This window comes from Mytilus galloprovincialis, chromosome 6 (assembly GCF_965363235.1).
Source record: "Mytilus galloprovincialis chromosome 6, xbMytGall1.hap1.1, whole genome shotgun sequence".
Classification (NCBI taxonomy): Eukaryota; Metazoa; Mollusca; class Bivalvia; order Mytilida; family Mytilidae; genus Mytilus; species Mytilus galloprovincialis.
Genome location: NC_134843.1, coordinates 2,843,400 through 2,857,038, shown reverse-complemented (window position 1 = coordinate 2,857,038; position 13,639 = coordinate 2,843,400). Strand labels below are relative to the sequence as shown.

The 13,639-nt window shown below is 33.3% G+C and overlaps 1 protein-coding gene across 4 annotated transcripts; it reads left to right on the top strand.

Moving 5' to 3' along the window:
- The first annotated feature begins 2,488 nt into the window (after positions 1-2,488).
- LOC143078710 (GDP-D-glycero-alpha-D-manno-heptose dehydrogenase-like) lies at positions 2,489-11,210 on the top strand. 4 transcript variants are annotated; one of them, XM_076253627.1, is made up of 2 exons: positions 2,489-2,600; positions 9,405-11,210. In XM_076253627.1, the coding sequence occupies exon 2, from the start codon at positions 9,409-9,411 to the stop codon at positions 10,387-10,389; it is 981 nt and encodes a 326-aa protein (XP_076109742.1). In that variant the 5' UTR covers positions 2,489-2,600; positions 9,405-9,408; the 3' UTR covers positions 10,390-11,210. The 4 variants fall into 4 exon arrangements, with proteins under 4 accessions (XP_076109742.1, XP_076109741.1, XP_076109740.1 ...); XM_076253626.1 differs by lacking the exon at positions 2,489-2,600 and adding an exon at positions 3,728-3,867; XM_076253625.1 differs by lacking the exon at positions 2,489-2,600 and adding an exon at positions 6,117-6,178.
- The last annotated feature ends 2,429 nt before the right edge of the window (positions 11,211-13,639 follow it).

Here is a 13,639-nt window from a genome sequence, read left to right as displayed (position 1 = left end):
ATATGGTTTGGAAATCTTGCCACTGAACAAATTCACAGATAGATAAATTAAATAAATTTCATCTAAAGAACTTGAAGAGCTTCCAACCCCTACCTATCAGAACAGCGAGCTGTGTTGTATTACTTCTTATTGGGGAATTGCATCTTGAGGCAGAAATTCACAAAAGGCAACTAATTATAACATTTCTCCATAATATTCTTTCATGCGAAAACAGTAATATTAGGGATATCTCTGAGCGTCAAATCCTCATTAATATGCCAAATCCAACAAGCTTCTTTAACAAGATCAAATCATTTCTGTCATCATATCAACTGCCTGAGATTACTGTTCTCCAACAATGCTTGCCAACCAAGCTTTCACGGAAAACCACAGTCAAAACATCTATTCGAGAGTTCTGGGCTCAAAAATTAAAATCAGATGTATCGCAAAAATCTTCTTTGAAACACGTAAGTCAAAACTGCCTAACTTTTGGATCCACTCTACCATCTTGGAGCTGTCTAAATTCAACTAACTCAGATATAAGGAATGGATCTGTAAAAGTACGCCTTATTACTGTAACATTTTCCCTATAAAGTCTAAAGTATAAATATTCTGGAGGAAAAGAAGCACCAACTTGTAAAAGTTCTGGTTTGACTGATGAGGGTGAGATTCATTTCTTGCTAGATTGTCCAGCTCTATTTTAACAAAGAAAAGAGTGCCTTCAAATATCTGAAGAGATATGCAATAAACATAATTGGACCAAAAACTTGGAAAAATACTTCCCTAAATAAACATGATATTGTACAGCTTGTGGCCGACTGTAGCTACTTCTATATATAGCCATTGTTCAAGAAGGAAGACATTTATCAATATGCATAATCTATCGGCCAGACTATGTTATGAACTTCACACACATAGAATCAGACTATTTAAGCTTTAGCTCGGGTATATAGCATTAAAGGAGACGATTGTAAGGCTGACAGTGTATATAAAGTGTTTAATGAACACTGCTCTGCCAAGACCTACTTTTTTTTGTGTGTATATACTGATAAACATAAGAGGAAATCCGATTAATTGGTAAGGTTTTCTATAATTGCATGGGGGGGGGGGGGGGGGGTTACTAAGTTTTATTCAAATATCAAAACTTATCATCATTATCAGAAGTCCATTACTGGTCTAGTGATGGACTTCTGTCATTATTTATAGGCAGACCCGAATTTTCCTTCCAAATGATGGCTTCGACATAATATCTATTTAATTTCATATAAACACGCCCAAAAGTGCATTTCGATATCCTTACTACATGAAAAAGGGTCAAAGTAAATTCTTTGTCAATTTTCAAAAATTAAACGAGCCAAATTAATTTTAGTGAAGGTGTTGGGTACCACCTTAAACTAATTGAAAATTATGTCTTCATCATATTAATATCAGGCACAATCCCTCCCGTTAGGGGTTTAGTATCGTACTATCATAAAATATATGAGAAGAACATAACCCGTGTCATGCCAACAACTGTTTTTTAAATAAATGTGTTTAGTTCCGATGCAAAGACCCTATAAGTGAATTAATATTAAAGCCAAAATATGCAATCTTTAATGACATGACAACAGTATCGTAACTATACTCCCTTCTTAATAAGTCTATTTAAAGGTTTTGTAAGCTTTTGAGGTGAATACTGACATTGTTGTGCTTTGTAAAGAATATTACCATAAAAGATTGGATGTGAAAAACCTGAATGTATAAGATGTCTGCATGTTGAGTTATATTTACGAATTATTTCCTTATACCGATGATAAAATTTAGTAGTTGTTTTGACTAGTTTGTGATATTGAAAACCCTGGTGTAATAATTTTTCAGTAATACATAAATTTCTCTCGCTAAATCTAATACGTTGTTACATACAAGAGCGAATCGTACAAGTTGAGATATATAAACACCATAAGATGATGATAAGGGAACGTCACCATCTTAAAAAGGATAATCAACGATAGGAAATGAAAAATCATCTCTTTTACCCATACTTATCTGCTTTTCGACCAAAATACGGATGTCAAACTACTCTACTCCGAATCATCGAGGATTGTAAAATGGAACTTGATCAAAATAAATTTACTGGCTCAATACTAATGGATCTATCTAAGGCGTTCAACTGTATTCCTCACGATCTTCTGCTGCTTAAGCTTGAAGCTTGAGGTCTTTCCGATCCTTCCGTGAAGTTTAAAAAAAAAAAAAATATTTGGCACAAAAAACGTGCCGTGTAATGACCATGACATCACATGTTGTACACATATGAATGCAACCGTAGCTATTTATTAGAGTATAGTTATATACCAGTACTACACTATATGTTGTGTGTACTATATATTTACTACGTTCATTCATACATACATTCATTCATTAATTAATTAATTCATTCATTCATTCATTCATTCATTCATTGACGGACAGTTAGAAAAAGACTATTCCATATACTAATCAGTCTCTGCACGAATTTATTATGCATGTAACCCCGCCACTTTTTCTAGCACTAAATATATATATGGTGAACCCGTACTAATGCGAGTTTCAAACTTTAGAACGCACGCTGCATAAGGGACAAATAACCTTTTCCCTATTTTCAGGTAAGCACATTTTCTTTTAGGCCTTATCATGCATGTACTTATATCCTATTCATAGTTCAGTTTATAAAGAAAAAAACATTTGAAATAAATGTTTATCATAATTATGTATTTTCAGTGTGAAATAAATGGTTTGCAACATTATATTTCGTCACATATTCAACGCCCTATTTACAAAGATGAAGTGGCCATATTACCCTGTGACATGACCATAAAGGCTAAATTACGCGGTGTTTCCACTGATTTTGGTTTTCAACAGTTATTTGGTATTGGGTTCTGACGCATTTCTGTGTGATAGAGTTGATGGACATATCTGAAAACTGGCTGCTAGCGTAGTGGCAGCTAGCTTGAACCTGGAATATAAATCGGCATGGTTTAAATATTTTTCTGAGTGTATGAAAATTGAGATGTAACTTAAAAAAAGACCTATATAAGATCCTAGAGATAAGATCAACTACGCGATGGTATTGAGAATTTAACGACGATAGTCCGTCAGAAGGGGACGATAAATAGCTGACCCGTGTAAATTAAGAGAGAGCCCGTATCTGGTCTTGAATGCCGCCTACAAAGCAGCACTCGCACCAGCAAAGTGGCGAGGGATTAATATAAGTTGCAATAACGTGTTTCCCATCCACTAAAAATAAATATGTTTTAAACTAACTCCGTAATTCAAAGTGAATCTTGGTCATTTTTCAAAGATAATCTTTCCAAGGATTTGTATAGTAAGATCTTACTATACAGATCCTTGATCTTTCTCAGTAATAAATGAAGTCGTGCTACTACTACGGCGGTCCATTCATCGAAATCTATCAACTATGCTATAAAATCAGCTGTAATAATAATGTCAGTTTATCTTCCTTAAATCTTGATTTATCTCAAGAATTGATGTACGTTCAAGAACCCGGCAGTAATAATTGACACTAACATGTATTCGATATGAAAAGAGGCTGTAACAATGAGATCAATAACTACTTAATATAAATTGCTAAAACTACATATGTAACGATCGTCTCGCCTCACTTATTATTGACCTGCTTGGGAGAAGCACCCTGGTGTAAATATTTATGAAATTTTGCACACTTCAGTAATTTCAAACATTTAAATATTTAAGTAAAGTGAGATTTCGCAATATTGATATGATTGGCTAATTCATTTGGTTACCGTAATTAATACCCTGTTGAAAGCACTCGACTGTGACATTCAAACGTTCGTTCTTTCTTTTTAACCCGACTAGTGTTGGAAACGGACTAATACAAAAACTTTTGAAAAGGTAAGAATCGGAGTTTCCATCAAAATACAAATTATTGTAGAAATAATTATATTTTTTGACTTATAATATTGAGTGTTATATTCGTTAATCCTGTAGAGACAGGTTAAATTGGTTTTAGACCTGTATAAACACCTGAGAGTTAAATGCATAGACACGAACAATCATAACATCGCAATATGAATGGCGCTAATCTTCTCATACGGGTAACTTTTGCTCTATACCACAATTGTACTTCTCCTGATATTATAAACAGGTTATTAAAATAAACACTTTAGGTGAATAATCTGTTGGTATGAAGCGTAAGAAATGTAAATAACATGAACAATAAGGAGATGTGATATAAACAGAATAGGGACAACCGCCCAAATCGGTCATGATGATCCATTTGGGACATTTTAGCCCAAAATTAGATGAAGAAAATCAGTGTAATAGATTTTGTTTAGCGACTTTTCTAGAATATGAATAAGTTGGTAGATTAAAAAACATCTACCAAGGGATTATTAAAGCTGACAGCGTTATTTTCCTCTTTTGTTTATTTCATTGAAATTCAAACTATCTAAAACCAGAGACATATATATATATATATGTACATATGTCTCTGCTAAAACCAAGCGACTATTGTTTTCCAAATTGCTATAGCTTACATGTCAAGAAGTTAATTCATTTTAATCCTAGCATTATCCATTTCTTGTTATTAATATATATGTTTTTAATTGTACTGTTTGTTTATAGTATTATGTGACAAATTTCATTATAACATGATCGATTAAGTAGGATTTCGTAATTCATATTATATCGTTTCTATGCAAATGGTCAGTTGGATACCATACTGCGGTCAAGCTGTACGGACGCCGTGCATTTACAGTGATATGTTTTGTGTTTAGTATAGAACATTTATTACGAATACGAATACTTTATTTCTCATAAAACTAAAATTACATAGTTATAGAGAACATACATAAATGTAACTATAAGGTACAATTATTACAAGCATGTGTGAACAATGCAATGAAATTAATGCAACTTGGAGGACTGACTTTCACATTTATAACTTTGATAAATTTACATAGTTTTTCTAATATTACAATTTTACATGAATTAAACAGTTGATCAAATTTATAGAAATTAGGGTTTGACCAGCAGTATGTAGGTAAAAAATTCTTTCTTTCAAACTTAAAAGCACCACAATTCATAATATAATGGTACTCGTCACCAATGTCGTTTGAGTCACAGAGACGGCAGATTCCGTGTCTTCTCTCGGTAAACCCTGCCACCTTCCAGACTCAATCGGCAAGTGGTGACTACCACATCTATATTTGCATAATGTATAAATGAATTTGTAAAGTAAAACAGAAAAATGTTTTTCAAATTTAAATTGGAATTGCCATTTGTTTTATTATATTTTCGGAATATTTACCGTTGAACCATTATAATTGTATATGTTTAGCACTATTGAGAAAGTTATATAGAATAGAATATTATAAACCATCGTAAAGCTTAACTTAGTTTTGTTGACATGATAGCAAGTGAGTTTCCCCCAGAAATCTTAAAAATACAGGAACGACGAAAACCCCTGTTATTTAAACGATTTAATCAGAAAGTTGCTAACTGATTTTTCTTGTCTGAAAACATTAGTGTAAAATTTAAAAGCTCCATTCTTAACTTTAGATGGTGCACCTGATGCGAAAATAGCAATTCCAAAAATAAAACGGCTGTATATTCTAATTTAAATTATTCTGATTTTAAAATCTTCATGTTTGAGATGATGGAAATGGCCTTGCACAATACTATATATCTTTATTATCATATAGCCAATGCATTACATCGGTTCAGAGTTAACAAGCACAACAATACATATTTACAATATGCACGAAACAAGCGAGAGAGGTTACATTAGTTACAAGCTAGGAGTATACACACACGTATTCATATTTTTTTATTGACTCAATAGAAAAAAAGTAACAGTAGAATTAATATTATAATATCACAAAGGTAAAAATAAATTTGTATTTGTTTAACATTAAATGCAGTCTTGTTTGATAGTAGCTCTGGTATTTTAATCGGTTATTGACGAGATAAATCAAAACCCACTTTCAAAATATGATAGTTTTTAAAGAATAATCCTAACACAGTGACTAAATATTACAGGTGACACTTGAATGATTTATACAGCATAGACGAATTCGGTGACCGTCGAACTTTCATATTCTTCTTCCATATACTGCTACGTTAAACTTTCTGAATATACTGGCAATTTGGTATACATGGTTAAAAACAGGATAAAAACAAATGTTCATCTTTATTTTGTAAGGTTGGTCATATTAATAAAACAGAAATTTTAGTGACAGTATACGTAACACACACATTTCAAAGAACATTCGTAGGACTTGCTATTGAGAAAAGACATATTTTACGTACATAATATAATTTGCCATGGCTTCTTTCTACAGAATATTATCGCTCTATATCCGCCAGTATAAAATTTACTTATTTAAATTTTCCTTTTTCATATGCAATTGGCCTTTATTGAACATTTAAAAAAAAAGTCCGCTAGTTTGCCCATTTATGTACCTCTTGTGGATTAATAAAGTCAATGCACGGACACAGAATCTAGCAGATGCGGATCTATGATTTTTGAAAAAAAAAGGGGGGGGGGCTAGTTAGCCAACGTTAGTAAACCCATTTTGGACAGATGCTTGTAAAAGGTATATGGTGCATTTATCATATGTGGCTCATTAAGGGGAACACAGTTCCCCTGCCTCCCCCTATAAATCCACCTCTTTCTATGTATATATAAACCAGATTGATATTCACTTCTCATACACCGGTTTGCGTGTTGCATATGATATACGCATGTATCAACTCACCCATCTAACAATATAGTCACACTTGATTTCTCTGGAAAAAAACGAATCGACAAGTAAACAAAGTTTAGGTATCTGTTTTGATCAATGTTGTTTTATGCGCAGTTTGTTAATATTCCTGATCTAAGGAAACACATGTTTCTATTTTAAGGTACGTTTTTGTTGTTATTATTTGAGCTGAATTATTTACACGTTAATTACTAATGTAGTAGATTCGTGTGGGACGAAAATAACACCATAGATAAATGTCAGAAGATCGGGTGCTGTTAAATATTTATGTTATGGCGATCAAAACATGTAAATCGCAGCTTCTAATACTTTTGAACTTCAGATAATTAACAGGAATATAATACTGGTCACAAACACTTACTTGTAAGAGAAAACTTTGCTATCCAAGTTCACTTGTGTAATATTTTTTTGTATTGATTCTTTAATTGATTTGTTAAACGGTTATCCTTTGATATCAAAAAGCTAAAATCAAAATGTGTTACTAGCGAAATCTGGTTAGTTTACAAATCGTTTGTTTTTGATTGAATTCTATATTTTTGTGAGCTCATGCAGGGGCGGATTCAGGACGGGGCGCACAGGCGGTGGCGTACGCCCCTCCCCCTTAAAATTTGCAAAACATGGGTTGTCCTCAGCTTTATAAAGAAAATTTCAATAATTTTACCTTAAAAAAATAAATGTGTGTTTGCACCCCTATAACACCAAATCGTGGATCCGCCCCTGACTTGTAGCAGAATTTGATACAAAAAAAAAAAAAACCAACTTTTGTTACGACTTCAAATTACACTGTAACACTGAAATATATTTATTTCATACAGTTTACTTGTTCTTTTAAACTTGTTTGCATGGGAATTAGTTATATTGTTCTCTGAAAGAAAGTTGAGTGCATAAGAAATTGAATTAGTTAATTTGTTTTTTTTTAAAGTTGTGTGCATGATAAATAGTTAACTTGTTCTTTGCAAGTTGTGTGCATTGGAATAACAGTTTACGTATTTGTTTAAAGTTATGTGCACGGGAATGAGTTTACTTGTTCTTTAAAAGTTTGCCCAAATTTTCGGTTTTAGAGAAAAACAGTCGGAATAACTAAATTTTTTTATTTAAATTTTGTATTTAACTGTAAAATGGACTCACTTTTTAAGTCAACATTACACTTTTACATTGACGGCAGCAATTGCATGTTAGACACGTGGTTCGGTTCTTACGGTTTTTTTTATAGCTAGCTTAACCTCCCACTTGTACGACAGTTGTTTATAGTACCATTATATTGAGCCCGACCTCATTTATAGATTAATATGAAACTGTATTAGTTTTGAAGCTATTTGAATTAATTGTGGTTTCAGGCTATAACCACATTGATAATTGGCTAGTTGTCCGTTGTGACCAATTGTATTTACTGGTGTCTGTGAAGGTTCCAGGTTCAGTTTTCTCGCCTTTTTTAAACATGAGACTTTGTGGCAATGCAAGATGAAAAATTATTAAATTAATTATTTACAGAGAAAATAAGAGAGTGAAGAGTTTATATCCAAACAAAAAGCTATCTTATATACTCAATGGCAGCTCACATATGCCAGTGGCAGATCCAAAGGTCCCATTCTTTGGACGACCAATGCATTTGAATGGGGACATATAGTCGGAACCCCCTTTAATTCTGGGTTGGGATCCTCTTTAAAAAATGGCTGTATCCGCCCCTGCATGCACGTTTCGCCGTTTCTCTTTTAAATCTACCCTATACCTTATTACAAATACAATGCATATCATTTTAATTGATGAAATCAATACAAGTATTAAAACTAATATATTCTCCATAAGATTTTTTTTTCAATATTTCATAATAGAATCGTAAAAATTATAGCATGATAGCTGAGTATTGACTTTTGTTTTGACTGGTTGCTATGCTTTTGTATTGATTATCCATATTAAACCACTCAGCGCACTCACCCGGAACTTTTAATGTAGAATGATTGCACTGAATTGTAAAACTATAATCTAGATGTATACTTAACAACACAAATAACGCACCACAAAAATGTTTTGTTTTTTTTTAAATGAAAAAAAATGTTTAGAAAATTATCCTTTACATAGAACTCGGTGTTTAAAACTTTGTTTCCAAATTTTTCATCATATCAAAAAATGTAATGCATTAGAAAAAAATCCTACAAAGAAACTACTATAGATGTGGTGCGTTTTCTTGTTGTTGTAGTGTATTAAATAGCATATCGTGCTATATTTTTTACAATTCTGTTATGAAATATACATATATTATATTTATAAATATATTGTGTTTGTATCGAAATGGTGATGTCCACTGTTATTTCTATGTACTCATAAGCCATATCTTTTGTCGATAGGCCATACAATGTCCTCTGTATTGCCATTGTTTTATCGAATAGAATAACTATTATGGAATAGGCGAGTCCGGAGGCGAGTGCGCTACCACGAGATCACCGAGACGCGCCAGTGCAATATTAACATGCAGGCTTCTTCATATATAAGACAAGACTGACAAGTGCCTATTCATTGCCTTAACACCTCGAGATTCGACAATTTGTTAATGAATTACGATAAGTTGATAAGGAACTAAACAGAAACTATTAAAACTAAGTTGACATACAGAACTTAAGAATGTATAGTTTTCTTTTTATTTATATTTTCTCTCTTTTTTTGCAGAGAAATGGACCAGGAACAACAAATGAACGGTAACGCCCATGGAGTATCGAGAGGACATGTGATGGTTACAGGGGGTGCCGGATACCTTGGATCCACGATGGTACCTATGCTCCTTGACGAAGGTTTTGAAGTTACAGTATATGATATTTTTCTATGGGGAATTAATTCTCTTCTTCACGTTATGCCGAATCCAAAACTTCACATCATCAAAGGAGACATTCGTGACAAACAGAAATTAGAGGAAGCCATGTACGATAAAGATATAATTATTCACTTGGCTGCCATTGTTGGATATCCTGCTTGTGACAAAGACCCGGATTGTGCGATTGATACCAATGTTGTTGGTACTAGAAACATTGCTGAACTTTTACGACCAGACCAAAAGATGGTCTATGCCAGTACAGGGTCATGTTATGGAGCGGTTGATAATCTCTGCACAGAAGAAACCGAAATCTGTCCTTTAACACTGTACGGAAGTAGCAAAGCAGATGCAGAAAAGCATGTCGTCAAAGCTGGTGGCATTGGTCTTCGATTGGCCACTGTATTCGGATTATCACCAAGGTTACGGTTAGATTTGCTGATCAATGACTTAACATACAAAGCCCTTACGCTCAAAGAATTTGACCTTTACGAAGGGTCATTCCGTCGTACATTTCTACACGTGCGCGATGCAGCAAGAGCATTTGTATTCGCATGTCTGAATTACGATATAATGAAAGGACAAGCATTTAATGTTGGAGATGAAAAAATGAATATGACGAAATCCCATGTAGCTCGCGTCATCCAGGACCACGTGAAGGGCTGTTCCATAACGGAATCTAATTCCGGCCAGGATAAAGACAAGAGAGACTATGAAGTTTCTTACCAAAAAATTCGAAAGCTTGGATATAATTCCACTATTAGTGTTGAAGACGGAATCAAGGAAATGTTGAAAATTTTACCCATTTTACACCCAAGCGACATCGGAAAGTGCAAAAATGTGTAGAACTTTTTTTTTATTATAAATGTAACATCGTAACAGTGCCATGGTGATGTACTAATCTTTTCTAACGGCAGGGAATGTCATTTAACCATGATGATATTCTTGTGCATGTTAACTGGACATTTGCCTTAAATCAACATGTATACAATGATCAGTTCTTTGTGATGAAAACAGTGTTGTTTTTTTTTGGAATTATGAAAGTTAAAAATGCTCATCTTGGCAATAATGTCAAGTCTGCCGAATTAAATTTAGTTTCCCACAATAAAATTTATAACATTCATACCATGCAAGGAAAACTGACAGGAATTCTACACACAAGTTCCTCGTTTCTGCGGCATGATATTCATGTCTATGCATACTTTTGTACTTTCGCTTTTTCAGTTGGCATATGCTTAACAAGTCTTCTGTGTATGTTATACAATAAGGCAATTAATGAGAAGTTTTTCGGGTGAAACTTATGTTTCGTGTCTATACATATAAAACAATTTATGATACTTTTGTTGCAATGGAAAAGTAAAAAAAGTACTGACATTTGAGATAGGACATGGTTCAACTGACAAGATTTTTTAAAATTTATTAATGCAACTGTTCACAATGTTTTTGTCTCGGTTTTGGAGCAAGTGGGAAAACAGAAACATTGAACTTGTATAATTATTGTACAACTGAAGCTTATTATTAAAAAGTATACCGTGGGATTTTTTATACTCTTATTTTTATTTACATTCTCTTTTCATTATGCATAATATTGTTTTATATTTTAAAAACAAATTCTTTTCTATGGATATTTATATATTTTAATGTTTGAAAATAAAAATGTGTTGGTATCTTTGTTTGTATCTGCGGCCACAGAAGAAAAGACCGGAACAAGAAGTATATATATTACGTTTTTGCACGGCATTAACCTGTAAAAGCGTATCTTTTTTTATGGGATTTATCATCAAATTGTTTATCAAAAATTGAATGAATTTATGATTCTAAAATTAAACGAAATGATATAGATTAAAATTTTAAAAAGATAAACAAATTTATCGGCTGTTTAGTTGAAATATCGTCACTATAGTAAATCATATTTCGAGAAACAATATAAATACGGCTGTTCAAACTGAAATGAAAGTATGAAACTCAACAATAGGATAGGGTGTTTTCACAATCATACCACGGACAGTTTTATTCAAACCATCCCGTCATCTTAACTTATTTAGGGATTATACTGCTATTTCAGATGACTAGTTTCATTAAAATATATAAACATTTGATCAAAGATTAGTCTGTTTAAATACAAAAAATTCAAACATTTGATAATTTGTCACAAGACTGAAGTTGAAAAGTCCACACTTCACTTACACATTCGTCATAGACGCTATGTCAATGGACGGTCAACAATCCTTTTAGAAGTAAAAAGTTCATTGAAAAAAAGGGGGGCCTAATCAACTAGTGAGTCGTCCAACTTCAGAGCGCTTGAATTACACTCCTCAAGTTTATAGCAAAGCATATTATAGTCATGTAAGTTTTACAACTACAACTTTATTTGTTTATTCAGACACATTGCAAACGTGCAACAAGAGGAATACAATACTTACATATATACAATCCAGAATAGGTAATATATAGACAAAAATGAGTTAAAAAAAAAATAACAAATAGAAAAAAATTGAGAAAATTGGCCGGGGTGCTAACAGTGTCCCCAAACAAATGAAATTAACTGCTTTTAAAAAAGTATTGGACACTCATAAAAAACTTTCTATAATTTGTATCTGTGCAAGATATTCGGATTAACAACAATTTATATCTCAAACACAAGATTATTAACATGAAACATATTTTTTTTTAAATCGAAACAGACACAAAACAACCATACAAAAGAGGGGCGTAGTTATTTAAAGATATCGAATAACTTATCTTTTAATAAACTTTCTTTGAAACCTGACAGTTGGAGCATGACAAACATTACTCCTTAAAATGAAGCTTAAACTCCGTCACATATATTGTCCTCAAGATGTATGAACTTTTTGCGAACTATTTGCCATTGGACGTTAAACATCCAACAATCAATCAATCAATCAGTCAGTCAGTCAATAAAACACAAAATAAACTAGATTAACTTTGATATTTTAGCAGCAAATGTTCAGTGTAGGGTCTACTACTAACACGTTTGGGTTTGTGGAAGGTCACTGATCTTATATCAAGGTCTTGTAGATCTATAATTTCATCAAGTATGACCAAATTCCAAATGTTACATACCAACAGATGTTAGTGCATATAAATCCATATGTTGGAAGGTTATAATAGCAGCTTGTTCCCCGTCGAATTAACTAATTTCAAACAACTAATGAAGACTTTTTCAATTCGGCTGCATAGTGAACCACAATACATTCCACGACTAGAATATAGATTATATAGCCCTTAGACTTCTCTAGTCTTGCAGTAAGAGTAAGGTTCCTACTCAGCAGGCAGTTTGCAGTTAAGCATTTAACTGTGAGAACTTCCTTTTCCTTGACTAACATATAGATTTAGTCTCCCAGATCTTTTAAAGTCGGACAGAAAAAGTAAGACCCAGGCTGATAGGTATCTGTTTGTACCTAGCATTTCAATCTGAGGATTTCTAATTCCTTGACTAGAGTATAGATATGTGGCCCCATATACTTCTCTAGTCTTGGTGGTAAGTCTTAGGCCAAGTCTGATAGGCATCTGTTTGTACCTAGCATTTCAATCTGAGGATTACTAATTCCTTGACTAGAGTATAGATATGTGGCCCCATAGACTTCTCTAGTCTTGGTGGTAAGTCTAAGGCCCATGATGATAGGCATCTGTTTGTACCTAGCATTTCAATCTGAGGATTACTAATTCCTTGACTAGAGTATAGATATGTGGCCCCATAGACTTCTCTAGTCTTGGTGGTAAGTCTTAGGCCAAGTCTGATAGGCATCTGTTTGTACCTAGCATTTCAATCTGAAGATTTCTAATTCCTTGACTAGAGTATAGATATGTGGCCCCATAGACTTCTCTAGTCTTGGTGGTAAGTCTTAGGCCAAGTCTGATAGGCATCTGTTTGTACCTAGCATTTCAATCTGAGGATTTCTAATTCCTTGACTAGAGTATAGATATGTGGCCCCATATACTTCTCTAGTCTTGGTGGTAAGTCTAAGGCCAAGTCTGATAGGCATCTGTTTGTACCTAGCATTTCAATCTGAGGATTACTAATTCCTTGACTAGAGTATAGATATGTGGCCCCATAGACTTCTCTAGTCTTGGT

Coding starts and splice junctions, on each gene's coding strand:
- LOC143078710 (XM_076253625.1), top strand. CDS start 6,132: ATGGTTAAAAACAGGATAAAAACAAATGTTCATCTTTATTTTGTAAG. Junction 6,179..9,404: donor GTTCATCTTTATTTTGTAAG/GTTGGTCATATT, acceptor CTTTTTTTGCAG/AGAAATGGACCAGGAACAAC.